Here is an 18,860-nt window from a genome sequence, read left to right on the forward strand (position 1 = left end):
GGCCAGGGATGTCCTATACAGGAGGTAGACTTTGAGCTGAGGTATAAGAATGAGTGAGGTTTGAAAGGCAGACATAAAGTGGAAGAAGTATTCTAAGAAGGGACAGGGTGAACAAAGATGCAGAGATGGGCATCACAGACATCTAAGAAAGGTCAGAACCAGAGAGTAGTTTGGGGCCAGATTTGTGGGAGTCTTGAGTACCAAGCTAAGGACATTGATTTGAAATTGTTAAAAGATTTCCTGAATAGTGGAGTACCATAATCAAGTCTCCGTTTTCTAAAGGCCACTCCGGGCAACAGAATGGAAGAGAGCTTAGAATTAGGCCAGGGCTCAGTTAACATTACATAAAAATTATATTCAAATCATTCTATGGGCAGCTCAATTGTTTAGAAAAGACTACATTTTAGAATCTATTTTAATGGGATATTTTCAGGCCAGCCAGAGTGGCCAAATCTGGATTGCATTAAAAAGTCAAATTTGGAAGCATGGGTACCCTTGGTGTGGTTTCTGCAAGAGTAGTAAAGAGCCAGCATTTTGACTGAGAACCAGGGGAGTGATTTCACTTGAATTCATACTTTTAATATTACTGTCACATTTTGGAGATTCCACGGTTGATCCTAGCAGAAATCCTATTTTTGTTCTAAGTGACTACATATTTGCAAAATCCTGATTTATATTTAAATGTATGCTATAAATGCATGCTACACACACACATGCACATATATGTATATATACATACACAAGTATGTCCATCCTATGTTCACATTCAAATAAATAGGCTTTAAAAAGAAAAACAGAGCAAGTATTTTAAATTCTCTGATTAATAGCCTAAAATTAAATTAAAAAAAAAAAACAATCCAAGAGATTGCTGGTTCCTAGATTTCCATGAGCGGTGTCCTTCACCACACATTTACTTCAATTTGCTTCATCGGCCTTAATGAGCTCATAGTGTCAACATCTGTCCCTTTTTAAAAAAGGGAGAAAATCTAATTCTCAAATTTGAGACCCATTCCTTTCTCCTGGAATGTCCTTTGATATTTTATTAGTTCTATTTTTGACAGGTTTCCAGGTTGGGTTTCTATTTGCCTGAGGAGCAAGTGGGTACTACTCCATTCTGTTTCATCTTATGACAGCTAAGAACAATGAGGGACCTCTTCAGAGCTTTCCTTGATCTTACCCCAGGCACCGCCTGTGGGTCCAATTGCACAGCCTCAGTAGAGAGCAGAAGCCTGTACAGTAGTACCACCACCAGACTCGGAGGAGATCCAGTTCTATTCCTAAGTGTCTACCAGAGGGCATGTCCACAGTTCTTTGTAAGAACTCCTATTTTCTTGAGTGCTTACTGTATGCTAAGCACCATCTTAGTAATCTTATATGTTTTACTTAAATCTCCACAACTACCCTCTAATGTAATAATGGTCCTTATTTTATTTTATTTTTAAAGATTTTCTTAGAGAGAGAGAGGGAGAGAGCACAAGCAGGTGGAAAGGCAGAGAGAGAAGCAGACTCCCTGCTGAGCGGGGACCCGAAGTGGGGCTTGATCCCAGGACACCAGGATCATGACCTGAGCCAAAGGCAGATGCCAACTGACTGAGCCACCCAGGCACCCCAGTGGTCCTTATTTTAGAGAAGAAAAAACCAAGGCTTATGAAATTTAGATGATTCTTTCAAGGGCATGCAACTAATGAGTGGGTGACTCTGATTTTTAGCATATCTAATAATGTAACACAGCTATTAGATTCACTGGATATGTGAACATGGGTAAATCAGAAGATAAGGCCCTTCCTCTATGACAGTGCCTCTCAAACCTGGCTACATGTCAGAACCACCTGAGGAGCCTATGTACATTTGAAACCCAGGTCTCCACTGAGACCAATTAAGTCAGCATCTCTTTTTTTTTAAGAAATCTAATTTTATTATGTTATGTTAATCACCATACATTACATCATTAGTTTTTGACGTAGTGTCCCATGATTCATTGTTTGCATATAACACCCAGTGCTCCATTTAATACATGCCCTCTTTAATACCCATCACGAGGCTAACTCATCCCCCTCTATAGAAACTCAGGAATCAAAATACTTTAAAGCTTCCTGGGGATTCCAATGTATAGTCAAGGTTAAGAACTGCTGTCCCATGAATGTAATTTTATTGTTAGAAATTAAGACTCTCTTAAGAAGCAGCTAAACTTGTTGGATAATTATTGCAAAATGAAGAAAAGTTTATAACTCTGCTAAATCCCAAATCACCACGCTTGGGCAGACATTCTCCATTGCTGAAGTGGACAACACTAAGGAACTTTACCCAACAGGTCAACTTATTCAGCTTCGTGGCAAGGCAGGGATACATTCTGTATTAACTTGCACTGGCTGAACCATTAGCATGCAGTTTTACCCCAAATCAGGAGTCAAGAAGGCTCTTTTCTGTGATCAAGGTCACTAGCAGTAACAACTACCCTCAGAAGTTTCAATCCAAAATTGTCTCTTTATGCTTTATGTGCCAAGAATTCTGGGACCTTAACCAAACACTTGTTCCTAGTGTTTGAGCACATTCAAAGCCTTTTTAAGGAGAAAATTTGGCCCAACTCACAAGCACCTTCACTGCCATGCTTGTGTGGGAAAGGGATGCCCTTCAACTGAACAAGCAGACAAATTAGGATTTTCAGTGTGTACAGCAGAACGTCAGCAGTGCTGCCGGAACCAGAACCCAAAGTTTATGGACCATCTTCTAGTTAAGAACACTGAGTATATGAGCACTAGTCGGGCCATCAAACTCTGAAATAACTATAAATCAACATTTTCAAATGGGAACCTGAAAACCCATAGATGAGAGTGAAATTATAAGGTGCATAATAACTCTCCATGCCTCAAAGTCGCCCAAGAGCATCTCAAACTGAACACGTGTAGGAAATGCCTGAGGATCAGGTTTAAATGGTCTGATTCAACAGGGACTGAGTTGGGGCCTCACATTCTGCATTTCAAACAAGACCCTCGGTGATGCCAATTATGCAGGTGCATGGACCTCACTTTTGATGAGAAGGCCTTAGTAACATTCTTGTATATTTGTGGCTGACTAGTAAGGCTTGCCTGTCACAAAACAGACAAAACCATGATGCTGAGGATAGAGGAACATATTCCATAGATTGAGAAGACTGTAAATGACTCAACCCTTGGAAAGAAAGACACAAAGAGGAGGGGGAAAAGATAAAGTTGGCACATGAAAGGGGGGGAAAAAAACCTAGATTTTCCTTCTTTCTAGGATGGCTGGGATGTATGAGTAAGTTTTGTAAGTATTCCAGGGAGTCAAGAACACAGTGAGGTGCACAAAAGCAAGAGCGCAGTTTCCCAAGGGTTCCAGAAAGATGGAGAATGATATCAGAACAGACATGCCAGATCCAGGAGCAGTGCATCAAAAGGCCCACCTTTTCAGCCAGGAGGAATCAGGCCCCAAAGTGTAATGTGGGAAGCATGTGTAAGGAGCCCAGCTTCATACGCATTGACACATTCTCCCAGCTACACTTCTTTTCCTGTGCAATATTTCTCCCCAGCATAGAGCCCACTGCCTGGCATAAAATCAATGTTCAATAAAGATTCATGGAATAAAGGAGGACTAGAAAAGGGATTTAGGTTATTGTGCTTGTCCCACATGTCCTATATTTCCAGGGGCATCGGGAAAAAAGCTGGACCAGTGGTTGTTAACCTCGGCTGCAAGGTGGAATCACCTGGGGAGCTTTAAACACTACGGAACCCTGGATTCTACACCTATAGATTATGATTAAATGATCCCAGGGGCGGGGGCGGGAAAATGTGTGGACAGGGCATTGGAAGGGTTCAAAGCCTCCCAAGTATTTCTAGTGTGCAGCCAAGGCTGAGGACCACCAAGGTCTACCAAGCTAACTACTGAGGGGAACCAGTGAAAGTGATAACTCTGCTACAGTGTTACATATAGAATAAGGGAAAAAGACTTTACATTGAAAGTAGAGGGTTTGGGGGCTCATATAAGAGAACCCTCTTTAGGATACTGAGATTTTCTGATTCACCATAAATGCTCTGAATGACTGGTATGGCTTATTTGTATAAGCAAAATTGGCATTGAGAGCAAAACTTCCCACTTTTTCTTCAAATAATTTGGCCTCATCAGTCATAACCCAAATGAAGGTGGAGGAATGGATCAGACAACCTGAACCTTCTTGTGACTAAAAGTGTGGTCCCTGGACCAGCAGCATCAGCAACCTGGACGCTTGTCTGAAATGCAGCACCTCAGAACTATCCCAGACCTACTGAGTCAGAATTGGCATTTTTAACAAGATCTCCAGGAGATTCGTGTGCATATTCAAATCTGAGAGCTACTGTTCCGTAGAAGTCTATCCTTATCCATAGATTCTGTGACTGCTTGTGGGTAGAGTCCTAGTCATCAGAATGAAAAGAAGGCCAGTTACGCTGCAAAAGACATGGGTGAGAAATAGCTGTGGTTTCCTTCCAAGAAGGAAGCAATGAGACATGACACTTAAACGGACCCAGGACTCCAAGAACATTTGATTAACTCTCACTCCACTGGCCCATATAAATAATAAGGTTTCAACGAAGCTTACTTAGAGCCTTACATTGTTCTATAAACCATCCCTAAACATTTTCTCTGACTCCCATATTAAACTGACAGGTTTGAATTTTGAGCTGTAATTTACCTACATCTTAAAAGTCAGAAACTTTGCGTTGATCTGATTCTAATGAAATATATTTCTGAATAGCACAATTTACTGATTCATTCTCTTTAAATGTACTTTAAAATTTTGCTCTATTATAGTTTAACTGACATACAAATATAGATATAATATTTTAATAAATATAAAATATATATATATATATTTTCCCCATTGTATCATTGAAGGTTGAGCTCCAATGGGTACTTTTTGTTTAATTTATTGGAGCTAGACTGAAGCAAATTGAATTTGACCTGGGATTGAGAACTTTGGTTCTAATTCTTATTCTACCACTGACCTTCTGTGTGACCTTGGAGAAGTCACTGAGCAATTCTGGACTCAGTGTTCTCATTGAAAAATGGGTAGGAGTTGGATTTGATGGTGGCTTAAAATTTCTCCCAGGTGTAAAAAGTCTACAAAATCTAGCAACCATAGGCTGATGTTGAAAATGTTTCTTGGAGAGTTAAAAGTTAAATTTGATGCTTTATCATTTTTTTCCTTTTTTCCCTTTATGAAAAAGTGGATAGTTTTGTCCTTGACAAATTATGGAAAAATAATTGCCTCTCCCCAAACATCAGGATTAGAAGGATAATAAACCGATTATATCTCTATATGAAGCTGTTAGGGGAGGGTCAGTGGAAGGCCTCCCCACAAACTCATGCCCTCTGAGGTGGAAAAGAAACCTGTTTCAACATAGAAACTGAGTATTAGAAGGGCTAATGATGGTCATTTGATCAACTGGATATCTAGGGAAAGAAAACTCAATCGCTTTTAAGTTAATTCTGTTCTGTCTTAGGCAGGTTTGACCATTAGGCATCAATGAATTCCTTGCTTTAAATCTTTCTTTGATGATTTCCTCCCATTAGTCCTAGGGCTACTTCTGGAAGCCATTCAAAATTAACTACACGCCTCCTCCCCACAACAGCAATGTTTATTTATTTATTTATTTATTTATTTGAATCTTCCCTTCTCCTGCAAACAGGCATAGTACTTGAAGGCACTTCTTCATAACCCTGCTGTGAGGCCCCTCACCATGCTGGTGGCACTTCTCAAACACATTCCGGTTTGTCCATATACATCATGCACTGTGGTGCCCAGGAATAAATTCAGCTCTCAAAGAGGTCTGATCAGGGCAGGACATAATGCGGATACCAGCTGGCCTTACTAGACACTGTGAGTCTATTAATACATCTTACGATCGCAATCAGCAGTACGGTTAAATAAAATAATGTATCAAAAGAAATCTCTGCAGCCCCTAAAAGCCTTACTTCTGGAAAGTTCTGAACAACAAAGGAACACCTCTTGATATACTGTGTGCTAGCTAGTCTCCGAAGATGGCTGTCCACACTCTCCCTGTGCCCTGTGTGAGCTGCTCTCCCATGAGATGTGCAGTCCATTCCCTGGCCCCATTGTGTCTGGGCCAGGCCAATGGAATGTGAAGACAGTTCTGTTTAGGGACCTCGGAGTCCAGGTGTTAAAAAGGCCTGCTTGTATGCTCTTGGAGTCTGGGGCCACATGTAAGAAGTCCAGGCCAGCCAGCTAGAAAGAGAGGCCACATGCAGAGGCCCTGGGAGATGACAAAGCACTTGGAGAGCGCAATCTGATGGAGGAATGCTGAGGTAACAGCATGGCAGTGAGTAAGCCTGCTGGATCCTGTGAGGCATCCCACCCAAAGCCCCAAACACTGTGGAGCAGGGACCAGCCATCCCAGCTGTGCCCCGTCCAGATTCCCGAGTCACAGAATCGTGGGAAAAAACAAAATGGCTGTTTTAATGCATGAGGTTGAAGTTGTTTTGATGCAGCAGTAGATAACTGAATTGAATAGATAATTGTTAGGGTGAGGAGAACAGCATACGAAATAGCCTCGCATGTCTATTTTACACACACACACACACGTAGTGGTTATCACTGGGAGATGGGATCATGGGTAGCTTTTCATCCATTTTTCATTTTTATACTTGATTTTGTGACAAAAATATCCTTAATATCACAGTATGTTTTTTACAAACACTTTACTGACTCACATTAAACTTACCATATATATATATGCATCAACTGTGTGTGTGTGTGTGTGTGTGTGTGTGTGTGTGTACATATAAAATAAATACCTACATCTATGAGGGCAGTTTTAACATGGCTTCTCCCCCACCCCCCCCCCCCGCCACCCCCAGCAGAAAGCCACCAAAGAAGGTACAGGGTTTTTGTTATATAAACAGAATACACCAAGAGCCTCTTACTCTGAAATTCTTGGCCCGTCCTACCTGGTAACCCCACTGGGGAAAGTTCCCAATTCTTAGGCTGTACACTTCCGCTATTCCACTACCGCAAAGCTCCTGTTTATGTAGTTATGAAGAGCAGTTGCTATGGCAATGCAATCTGACTGAATACCAGCATGTGTCTAAAATTGGTAGAAGTGCCTTTTCCAGGGTTTCCTCTGAGGATTAATCATTTTCCAAGAACTGTAGCTTTTTTTCCTCTCCTGTTACAACAACAGTGCCAGGGCACTTGTCCAGTCATGGGACATGGATGAGATGAGGCGGGGTCAGAGAAGGACAAAGCTGATGGTTGAAAAAGAGACCCAAGCCTCAAAGGAACCCCTTCCTACTAAATAGTCTGGTTTCTTTTTGACGCCTGCCTCCCCTACTGCTTTGCCACACGTGGACCCCTCTGTCCCTCTGCTCCCTCCACCCACTACTCTTTTTGCCCGGGCATCTTTCAGGTTCTTCTGTCTTCTTCTGACTCCTTTCCCTTCTCTGACCCCTGGTTGTAGGCAGACTCTTGGTCCTGTTTCCCACCTTCTCATCTCTTTCCTCATGTGCTTGTTATCTGAAGTGCTTTCATTCCTGTTGGTGTCCCCTCCTTGCTGCCTCCACACAATGATTCCCATGTCAGAGCTGGAGCCTAGCTCTCCTGCCCACTCTCTTCCCACCACCACCCCTCTCAGGCCCATAGGATACCTCACTTGGAAAGCAGTGTCCTCCACAATGGGCTCTTATTTATCATTCCAGTTCTTGCCCCCAATCCTTTCCTACCACCACCACCACTTGCCCTAGGCTCCAAGTCTGTGACCTGCTTGCCATTCTCCGAAGCTACCATGATGACCTCTCTTCCCTGCTCCCCAAGCCACTTCCTCTGCCTGCAATGCTCTCCCCTCCTCCCTCCTACAGTGTTTCTGGCATCTGGAAGCCACACCTGCCTCAGGAAGCCTCCCACCAGGCTAGGCTAGTTCTCCTCCTCTGTGTTCCCCGCTCCTTAGCACCTGTCATACTGAACATCATTGTTTTGAGTCCCATCTCTCTTTCCCTACGAGTCTGGGAGCTCTTTGAGGGCAGGGATTGTGTCTCCCTCATTGCTGCTTCCCTGCAACCTGGCGCATATGAATGAAGAAGTGGATGTGTCATCACCATCCCCAAATCAACATTCCCAAACCGTCCCCACCACCCTTGAATACTAATGTTGGCATCTGCCAACGAGTCACAGTCTTCAAGGTTATCTTTGCTGGCTTCCTTTCATTCCACAAATGTTGGTGATACCTCTACCACAGATTTCCACAGATCAGCATTTGTTCACTGCCACAGTCCCTCTTGGCCCCAACACTCAGCTCAGACTAGATTTCAGACCCTGCTCTACCTCCCTGATCTGGCAGCTTCTATATTCAGGCCACCCTGCACACAGCCACCAGATTCCTGGCTCTGAACTTTGCCACCTCGGTCCCAACCCACACTTCGACCCAAGGCCTCCTACTATCCCCATCCCTCCTCTGTTCTCCTTCCCACCCCCCCCCTCCTTAGAGCCCAGAGGTTCTCTTTACCACCCATACATATCCCTCTCTGTGCCTCTCTCCCTTTGTTTCTGGTGTTTCTCCCCCTCCCCCACTATCTACTTACTATTCACATTTTAAACTTCTGTCCTCCACAGAGTCCACCCAGCTAAATCCTCTGTTGTGGGATAAATTGTATCCTCTCCCCCCAAATTCATGTGTTGAAGTTTTGACCCCCCACTGCAGCGCCTCAGAATATGACCTTATTTGGAAATAGGGTCATTACAGATGTAGCTAGTTAAGATGAAATCATACTGGAATAGGGTGGGTCTAATCCAATATGACTGTGTCCATATAAAAAGGGAAATCTGGATATGGAGATACACACACACACACACACACACACACGGAGAATGTCACGGAGAGACAGGGAGAAGAAAGCCATCTACAAGCCAAGGAAAGAAGCCTAGAACACATTCTTCCCTTACAGTCCTCAGGAGGAACCAACCCTGCTGAGACCTTGATTTTGCACTTCTAGCCTCCAGAACTGTTAGATACTTTCTGTTGTTCTAAGTCACCCAGAGTGTGGGTACTTTGTCACAGGAGCCTAGCAAACTAATACACTCCCCCATACCAAATTCCTCTAGTTTTAAATTCCCTTCTCATTTACGTACTCGGTTTAGACAGCTCTGCCAGAGGTATTTGCCTGCTACCTTAAACCTGCCCTTTGCTTGTGTTAGGAACACATTTCTGATTCCTTAACAAGATTCCAATTCCTCAAGAGCTAAGCCTTTTCTTTGTGCTTCTTTTTCATCCCTGACTAGGGCCAGTCTTTGGCTGACTACAGAGCATGCTGAATGAAATGTAATTTACCCTGGAAGGTGATGTCTTGCTCCTTGTCAATACATTACAGAGTCTCTCTAAGCTCATCAAGGTCAGACAGGAGGCCATGGGCTCCAGGGAGCCAAGAGGGAGACTGGCCAGAAGTCCCATGGGGGCTCCTGTTGACCATGGGGAGCACAGAGTCATGGGTGTCAGGCCTGGGAGGAATCACAGGAAGAGGTCGTCTCGTCCAACTCTCATCGTGCAGAAGAGGACACAGGCTGTGGGGGTTTGGGGCTGTCACATCACAGAGAGCAAGACCCACAGGGGGCACTGAAGCCCAATATTTAGACTCCCAGACCAGGACAGTGGACAAGGGCTGCCTGTCCCGTAGGCAGGCTGCCAAAAGGGCATACAAGGGCTCCCTGGGCAAACTTTGGAGGGCAGGTCAACTTGCCATTGGCCTAGTGATTTACAAAAGCGCCAGAAAAATCAACAGGAAGGGAGAGGTGATTAGACCAAAGGGGCAAGGCAAGTCAGTGCAGCTGAGAAGTCTGCAAAGCAAAGGGCTCTAAAATGTTGGTGCCACTGTGCAAACACCATGGTCACCACATGTGCAGAGGGCAGTGGTCAGGTGGCGTTCCAGTCTTGGCAAATTCCTGTCATGTCAGGATTAGGAGTAGCCTGCAGAGGGCACAGCTGGGTGCCCACATGTGAGCATCAGCCTTGCCACCAAAGTGTCCTGATGCATTGCAATTATTCCTGGGTATAACTACTGGGAAACCAAGAGCCCCCATTGAAGAGCCAGGCTTATTCAGAACAAAGTCAAGAAAGAGACACACATCAGCATTCTGTTCTTACTGAAAAAAGGCACTGGGTCCAAACACAAGAGTATTTTAAAGCCAGTGACTGAGTAACCTTATAACTACGCAGCCTTCAGCCTTTCAAAAATTATGCTATACACAGGAGAAAATACAGTATTATGTTAGGCAGAAAATGTAGGCTAAAGAAAAAAAAGGTACTGTATACTCAGGAACTCAACCATGTAAGGCAATATGCACAGGAGGGGAGTGTTCCAAAATGTTCATGAGTTTGGCTGTGATTTTTAACCTACTCTTTATTTTCTCCCCTGTATATTCCAAATTTCTATGGTGAGCATGTATCCTTTATAGAGTGTAAAGATAATTGTTTTTATGTTTAAAGACACTGGTTCTGTGTTTATAAGGAAATATAATCTGTCAGGCCCAACCTCATTCTCTGTGGCTTTGCAACAATTACACTATTCTGCTCTCCAGAAATGTTCTCCCCTACCAAGAGGAAATCCTGCCCCAGGTGGGTCAATCCATTTACTCACATTCTGAATACTTCTGGAGTTGGTCAAATTCTTCTGGAGTGAGGGAGACCCACCGTTCTTCACTCATCTTTAAGCTGGGTGTGAGTGCTTGAGGCCAGGGATGGAGTTTTATTCACCAGGGTGAAGATGAGGCCCAGCCCAGGGTCTGGCTCATTGCAGGTAGGTGATGGACCGGCCCTTTGGGAGACTCTGAGGATCCCCGTGTCTATGGCAGTGGTAGGCACCTTTCAGCAGATGTGAGAAGGCCTGTGCTATTGCTCCAACAGCATGCTTCTATCCGTAGTCAAGGTCGTCAGAAATCCTGGCTCCTCCTGGGCAGAAGTAGAAAAGACGCTGTGAATGGGAGTGTTAGAATTCGTAAGTCACCCTTTCTTATAAAAGAAATCCCCAACTGTTCTCTGGGGAAAGGTCTATGGGAGGCAGTGGTTCTCAGGGTCTGGGGGGGGGGGGGGGCTCTCCCCAGGGAAGTCTGAAGAGGGCATATAGACCAGACCAGCACAACTCCAGGTGGGTGGTCCGTCTGACTAGGTATTCATACTCCTCCACTCAGGAAATTTTATATGTCTCACAGGAGAGGTGTAGTAGGACCACCTGAGGGCATCCTCAAGGCATGAAAATGCCTCAGGCTGTCAGATGCCTCACGAGTTAAGTAGGGACAGTACTTATCTGCTATGATTTGAAAGGTAAGCCAGTCTCTCCTCCATGGATTTCTAAATTCCACCATTACTCTGGACATTCAAATACCCGCAAGGCTGGCTAACATCCCAGTGACTGAAGTGGTTTCATACAAAGGTGATTAGAGGGAAGACCTGCCCACCCTAGTGCAGGGGAACTTGTGGGAGGGAAAGGGGATGGGTTCAGACAGAAGCTTAGCATCTTTCCCTTTGAGCCCCTCCTAGCACAGTGAGCTCTGGCAGTCAGTCATACCATCAGCCATGAAGGCCATTTAGCGGGTTATGAAATTGACATGGTGGGCCAAGGCCAGCATTTGAAAACACAAAACAGAACAGGATAGAGTGGAATGGCATGAAATGGAGTTGAAAATAAGAGCGCATCTTTCAGTTATACATACATGTTTACTGATCATAATGTAAAAATGTATTTCTTATTCTGGGTTGAGGTTTAAAAAAGTGTTGGAAAGCTACCAACCTAATCGGGGGAGAAATACAGACTGATGTTGCCAAAGCAGCTCAGTTTTCATAAAACAGGATCCATGTTGGAGGGTCAGACATCAAGTTAAATCTGGGAGCCTGGAGCATATGAGGGACGGTGGAGGGGTTGGATGAGACCACCCGGTGAGGAGGCAGGTTTGTGCAGCTATCTGGAGGAGCTCACGGACTTGGCTGGTGTGGACCTGGAGGGCTGGCCAGGAGCTAAGGGAAGATGCTGGAAGGAGACTCTGGCTCTGGAAGGAGGACCTTCCACCAGTCAGAGCTCTCCACCAGTGGGTGGGAATGCATGGCAAGGGAGTGAGATGCCTGCATCCCCAGGATCATCCAAGTTGTACTTTCTCTTCTTAAAAACGTCCAACTCTCTCCTTAATCCACTGCCCTCCTGGATTCTGCTCCTTGGTACCTGCTCTCGCCAAGGTCCCCGGGGACACAATTGTCAAATCCAGTAGGCATTTTTCAGGCCTTCCTTACTTCCTTTGCTTCTCTTTGCAGCCTCTGCCATGGCAGGAAACAGCCCCCTGGAAACAATCTTATCTTTCGGAGTGTTCTCCCTCAGTCTCCTTCCACTTCTTTGGCCATCGTTAAATACGGGCATTTCCCAAATCCCAACCTCAGCCCTCTTCTGGCTCTATACCCCTTCCCTGAGGGGCCCACTGCCACAGCTTCAGTGACCCCAGGCATGCTGCCCCAACCCTTCACTCTGTCCTCAATCCAGATCCGAATATCCAACTGTCCACTGTGACTCCTCTGTGTATCCCAGACCATCCCAGATCAGCCTGTTCCCATGTCCCCAACCTGCCCCTCCTCTACATTCTGGTCACGCCTGGAGAGGAGCAAGGACACAGGCCAGAAGTCCAAGGCTCAGCCTCAGCTCTTTCCCCTTCCTCTCCTGCCAAACCCAGGCACCGCTTTCCAGAGTGACCGTCTGTTGAGGGTCCCCTCCTCTCTGTCATGCCAGCTTCATCAGCTCAGACCCTCATTGTCTCGCTCCCAGTCTCTACCAACAGCCTTCCGATGGGCTCTCTGCCTTGGCTTTTACTCTCCTGCCCTGGGTCTGCTCTAAATGGCCAACCAGTTCACATCTCTCCCAGTAATAAAATTCTTCAGCGGTTTTCTATTGCCTATAGATTAAAACATAATTATCTTTTTATGATACACAAAGCTCTTTATGGTCTGTCCTCTGATGATCAATTCAGTCCAAAAGTGAGGGGTGACCTTTAGAAACATTTTCCATCAAACCAGGGAATGCAATGTTACCACTGGTGTTACCAAGGCCGTGGCTGTCATTTAGAGGACACCTACTTTACCCTATATGCTTTACAGAGTTTAGCCCATTTGTCCTCCTAACGACCGCGTACATCCAGCATTGCTTTTGTTATTTTTAGATGAGGAAGATGAGGCAAGGTGTTCAGTAAATATGATGTAGAAAAAGAAGGAACCTCCAAGCTTTTGTTTAAGAATGCCTCTCTGGCTGTATCATTCTGCACACTCCCAGAAATACAGAGCTAGATCTGAGGTGACCGAGAGATGCACTGCCTGAGAGAATATCATGGAACTCCAAGTCAGAAGACAGGGGCTTTGAATCCTGCTCTATCTCCTATTTGCTATTTGACGTTAGACAAATTTTGTGTTTCTTGACCTTTGGTTTTCCCCTCAAAAATGGGAATACTAATAAAAATCTCACTGAGCTAGTGCTAGGAGTGAGTTAATATATGCAAAAACCAAACAAACAGAGAATCCCAAAACCTCACCTAACAACATAATGGCTAACACGCAGTGGGCACTCAATAAGCATTTACCATTATCATCCTAATTGCAAATACAACACTTAGCAATATGACTTAAGCAATCAGCTGACAGCTGTCGGGTGCAAAGTCTTTGTGTTATGCCATAGATTTCTGAACTTGATCTTCTCCTGCTCCAAGTTGTTTGAATTTTGTAATTACTCATCAAATTGTTATCCACGAGTTTTAGCATCCAACTGATGATTCTTGCCTGGATTAATTATTTTATTATTTTATTTATTCATTTTTTAGAGAGAGGGAGAGTGTGCGAGTGGGGGATGATGGAGAGGGAGAGACAGAATCTTAAGGAGGCTCCACACCCAGTGTAGAGTCCAGCACAGGGCTCGATCCCACGACCCTGAGATCACGACCTGCGCCAAAATCCAAAGTTGAATGCTTAATCGAACAAGTCACCTAGGTGCCCCTGGATTAATTATTATTATGATAGAGAACTTCTAATTCTATCACTCCACTCCCTCTATATTTATTAGTTTGGATTCTACTGTAAGGAAGAGCTTTCTCTTTATTTCTTTGTATCAGTTTCCTTATGTCTATTTTTATACTATAAATGCTATAAATACATAAAATATAAATAAATATAATATATATATCTATATAAGTATGAATGTATGTTATGTTTACATATTATATATATATTTATTTATATTAATGGATTCTTGTTTTATTCAGAGGGATATAATCCATCACTATCATTATTTGTTTTGATTCAAATTGTCCCAGATTTGGCCAGCGGAGGCTCATTCAAGTTGATTTCTTGTTTTTCAGACATCTTCCCATCATTTTTTGAGTACACCTTTATTTTCTAGTACTACAAAATGTCTCAGTCTCACCCTGTACTTCCTCAGTTGTCCTGAAATCAGTCATTTCTCCAAAGCACAGATTCATTTTAGTGGAGAATAGTATTTGAAACGAAGCTTTGGGCACTAGGTATGCACATCGCTACTGGGTGTCATAGCTTCTAGACTTTATTAGGGCCAGGGCCAGGAAACCCATGCAGGTATACACACACATCTCATCTCTGGCTGGCTGACTGTCTATCCATCCATCCATTCATGTTAAAAACCCCAAGTTCATACTCAGACCTCCAACTATAGCCCAGTATTGCAATGTTGACTGTAGACTTCCCCTCATTCCATATTTTTAAGCTCCCTTCTCCAATAAACTTCATTTCCATTATCTACAATATATTTATTTGCCCAATCCTTAAATACACAGAAAGGAGTTTCAAAATTGCTAGCTACAACTCTGTGAAAAACAAAAAAGTGTTCCAGATTTGTTGACAGTTCTTTTGTCTTCGCCAACCGAGCACGTCCTCAAAGTCCTATTTTCAAAAGTTACTTAGATTAGTTCTTTCACACTCCTATTCATTTCTGTTTGTATTTCACTCTAGGGTCTCTCCCTCGAGGCCTGGCTGCCCCCATTCCTTTTACTCTGTGCTCATCCCTCTCCTTTTCCATCTCATTCCCACTCACCCCTTCTAGTTTCCAGTTTATCCTTCCTGCTTATTTTTGTACCAGTGAGCAGATTATTGGATATATTTTTATTTCCCCTTCTTTATTACACCAAACAGTCTTTTGCATATTGTTTTTTTCGCTTAACAATATATCCCATGAATCATTCCATATCTGTTCATAGAGATTTTCTTCAGTTAGAACCAAATTAGACCCCAACACTTACTTGCTTGGAAACCTTCGGTGGCTTCTCTTGGACTCTTTTGGGCAGGCTTTTTAGTCAGACCAGAAAATCCTTTACCTGTGGTTCAACTCATCTCCCCATCTTCAGTCCAATTATCTCTTGCCCCACACGCTCCACGTTCCAGCCAAATCATCTTACTGTCTCTCCCTAGCACGCACCAAGCCAAGCACCCAGCACGTGACAGCACCTCATAAACATCAGTTAGTGGACTGACAAACACACCATGCCTTTAATTGACCTGGAATGTCCCTCACTCTTTCCTTCCCACAACAAACCACTACTCATATCTGGTTCTAGATTAAAAGGTCACTTCTCTTCTATAGTTTTTTTTAATTCTTTGAGCAAACTAAGCTGTTCTCCCAGCTGTTCCCATAGAACACACAGGTCCTCTATGCTTCTCTACTGTGGTGGCTGACAGTCCTGTGTAGGAGACAGACACCCCAACTGATAATTAACACAGGATGGGAAGTGTGGTGGTACAGGGAACAAGGAGGCCATCTTGTAGTGGGCACAGGGGCATGGAAAGACTCCTGAAGGAGCTGAGGAGGAGTAACAAGGTAAAGAGGTATACTTTGCAATAATACAACAAATACTCATTATCATCATTGTTGCATGATAGCTCAGCGCTTGGCTTCAGGGTGGAAGAAGCTGCCCTGTTTATCTCCATTGGGAGAAGTCAGGGGCCTGAAACACAGCCTGACTGTCCAGATGGTCACTGCTGACCACATTCCCACATGATGGCCCCTCTGGTTTTCTGCCTTTGACAGAGACGGCAGCCACCACACAAGAGGCTTGCTCTTGACATCACTCAGCACATCCCTTTCAGCAGCCTGCCCGACACGCCCCTCTTGGCGGCTCTTTAGAGTATGCACAATCTTCTGATTACCTCCCTGAATATCTTTCCTGACAGGAGAAAATGTAATAGGGTTTTCTAAATAACACTCAGATTGGGTATTGTCAGGCTTGGATGGGAGAAGAGTGTTTTATGTCCCAACGGCTATGCCACTCTGAGTTTACTTGCTTCGGGTCCCCGGGCCCCAGTGACCTTGCCTGTCAAATGACGGGGTGGGAATAATGGTTGCTAACACATTTTCTAGCTCTGCAATTTCATATCCCAGATCAAATTCTATTTGTTCTATACAGATGTCAGCATGGAAATTACAAGTCAGAAGGAAGACGGCATATTCAATGGGTATTGACTTGAGTCCCAGGTCTCTATTCATCCGAATGAATCAGCCATAGCCAATTACCCAGAACAAACACCTCTTCATCTCCTCCTTGCTCTCATAAAAACATTAATTCATGAATATGGCATCAGATTGGGGGAGCTTATTTATATGTACCCGATGATTTATAACAAACTCATAATGAGTACTTTTTTCTAAGGGAAGAATGACTAACAGCTAGAAAGATAAGAACCCCTCTCTCTTCCCAAACTTGTGAGGAGTCCCATCTTGATAACTGTCCTGTCTCTGGGCTTATGTGCCTGCTGGTCCTTCTTAAACTCTTTAACTCCTATGTTGCCTTTGGAGTTCAGTTCCAGTGTCACCTACTCCTAGAAACTTCCTTTAATAGCCTGGCCTGGGCTAGGCTTGTCTTCTCTGCTCCTCAATAGCTCCTGGGGCTTTTCTCCATTATGGCACTTGCCACCTCTTCCCTGGGAGACTCTGAGCTCCTTCAGGGTGGAAACCGTGTCCTCCCTCTCGCTTTGCAGCTCTAGTGACTACAAGATTTCTGAGGGCTCATTTCTTGGCCAGTGGAAAAGTAGTTCTCAACCTTTTGTGATAGAGACCATTTGCATGAAGCAAAAGATCTTACTGTACCTGTTTGCACTTCCCAGAGGGAAAAGAATTTTAATATTAGAATCCTAATTTTAATACTAAATAATGCACAGATTTTAATATGAAAAGAATGACCTGCAAATCTGTAACTATAAGCTACCCTCTATAAACTTATAACAGTCACTTCATTCGGCTTAACCTGACAGTATGTTCCAAGTTACCTAAGTTGTTGGAATTCATTAATGAATTGTCAGTATGATAGTAGTTTATCGCACCGGGGGTCCCTCCCAAACCATGCCTCCTGACACTCGTGTCCGTTTCGGTCCCTTCCTCTTGAGTCTGGATTGAGCTTGGGACTTGCTTTAGAAGTGACACTGTGCCAGAGTTAGGCCCGGCAGCTTCCGCTTTTGTGTTCTTGGGAACACTGAACTGGCATGTCAGGAGCTCTGCCACCTTGCTGGAGAGATCCCAAGGGCACCACACGGACAGAGGGAGGCTTAACATCCCCTGGAGGAGAAGTGAGCGACCCAGCTGATGGTGAAAACTGAAGACCCCACTGCGTGATCCTACATAAGCCACCCCAGCCCGCAAGCAGTCACTTAGGCTGTTCTGGCTGTGGTGCTGGACACAGAAGACAAGAAGCTATTTTGGGTTTGGCCACCTCAGTAGACATGATGTGGAGCAGAGATAAGCTGTCCCTGCTGAGCCCTGTCTGAATTCCTCATGCACAGAATTTTCCAGGATAATAAAATGATGGTTGAGCCACTCAATTTGGGGGCAGTTATGCAGTCATAGATCACCAAAACAACTACATAAGCACTTCTGGGTTCAGAGTACATATGCACCTGTTTAGCAAGAGAATATGCATGATTCATGCTCGAACTACAACTTGTTCACGTCTTAAAATCTAGTAATTGGAAAATTATAGGCCTAAAGTATTTTTGAGGCAGATATGTGTCACTACATGCTGTTAGGTTAACCAAATATCCTCCACAAGCTAATACGATAATGATGAAGGTAAATGAACTCCGATTTCTAATTAAAAGGCAAGAATAGCAGTCGCTGAACACCACAACCAACTCAAAGCAAGTCTGACGCAGCAAGACAACATGACTTTTCCCGCAGGTCTCAGCATTCCAATCATCTAGCTGAGTGAGGAGGCAGCAGTGGCTGAGTATTTAGAAGCAGCCGGACTCCACAGATAACTGAATTAGAGCCCCCTGGGGAACTTAGTAATGAGCTAATTTGAGTTTATGAATAACAAATATGAGTAATCCCTAATAACTCATTTAATAAATTACCAGTGTGTAGTCCTTTTACAAACATAAAAATAAAAGTCTTGGGATGGCGTGCTACCCATAAAAAGACAGAGAGGACTTGCAGTTAAGGACTGCATCTCATTAGCAGCCTCAGACTGAACCTAAGAATCCCTGCTCTGGCGGTGGTGTGAAAATGTCAGGCTGAACGAAGCTGCCCAGGTGCAGGGGTCTGGTACCCAGGAGAGGCATGCAGTCTCCGGGGAGAAGCGGAGACCTGCTACTTGAGGTGGGCTGCCTTTGGCACAAGCAGGCAGTGTCAGGTGGGGGAGCATTTACAGCCCAGGGGCATCCCAGCTGGAGTGTGGGTCACTCATTCATTTAATTATTCACCTGTTCAACATACCACTCTCACAATAAGCCACAGCAGCAACCTCCATTTCTAGACCACCACACATCTGGTGCTTTGCATGCTTTATCTGCAGTAGTCACTAAACCCTGTGAGGAAGGTTTTAT

General features: G+C 44.2%; 1 protein-coding gene across 6 annotated transcripts in view; it reads right to left on the reverse strand.

The window, feature by feature from the left end:
- Positions 1 to 18,860, reverse strand: part of DGKG (diacylglycerol kinase gamma) — a 211,202-nt gene that overhangs the window by 167,165 nt on the left and 25,177 nt on the right. For 3 of the 6 annotated variants that reach the window (XM_027586646.2, XM_027586645.2, XM_027586641.2), the window contains exon 2: positions 10,636 to 10,946. In XM_027586646.2, coding sequence (XP_027442447.1) covers positions 10,636 to 10,702 — 67 coding nt within the window. In that variant the 5' untranslated portion in view covers positions 10,703 to 10,946. Of the gene's footprint in view, positions 1 to 10,635; positions 10,947 to 18,860 lie in introns of those variants that run through there. The other 3 variants (XM_027586644.2, XM_027586643.2, XM_027586642.2) reach the window with 1 other exon arrangement.

This window comes from Zalophus californianus, chromosome 1 (assembly GCF_009762305.2).
Source record: "Zalophus californianus isolate mZalCal1 chromosome 1, mZalCal1.pri.v2, whole genome shotgun sequence".
NCBI lineage: Eukaryota > Metazoa > Chordata > Mammalia > Carnivora > Otariidae > Zalophus > Zalophus californianus.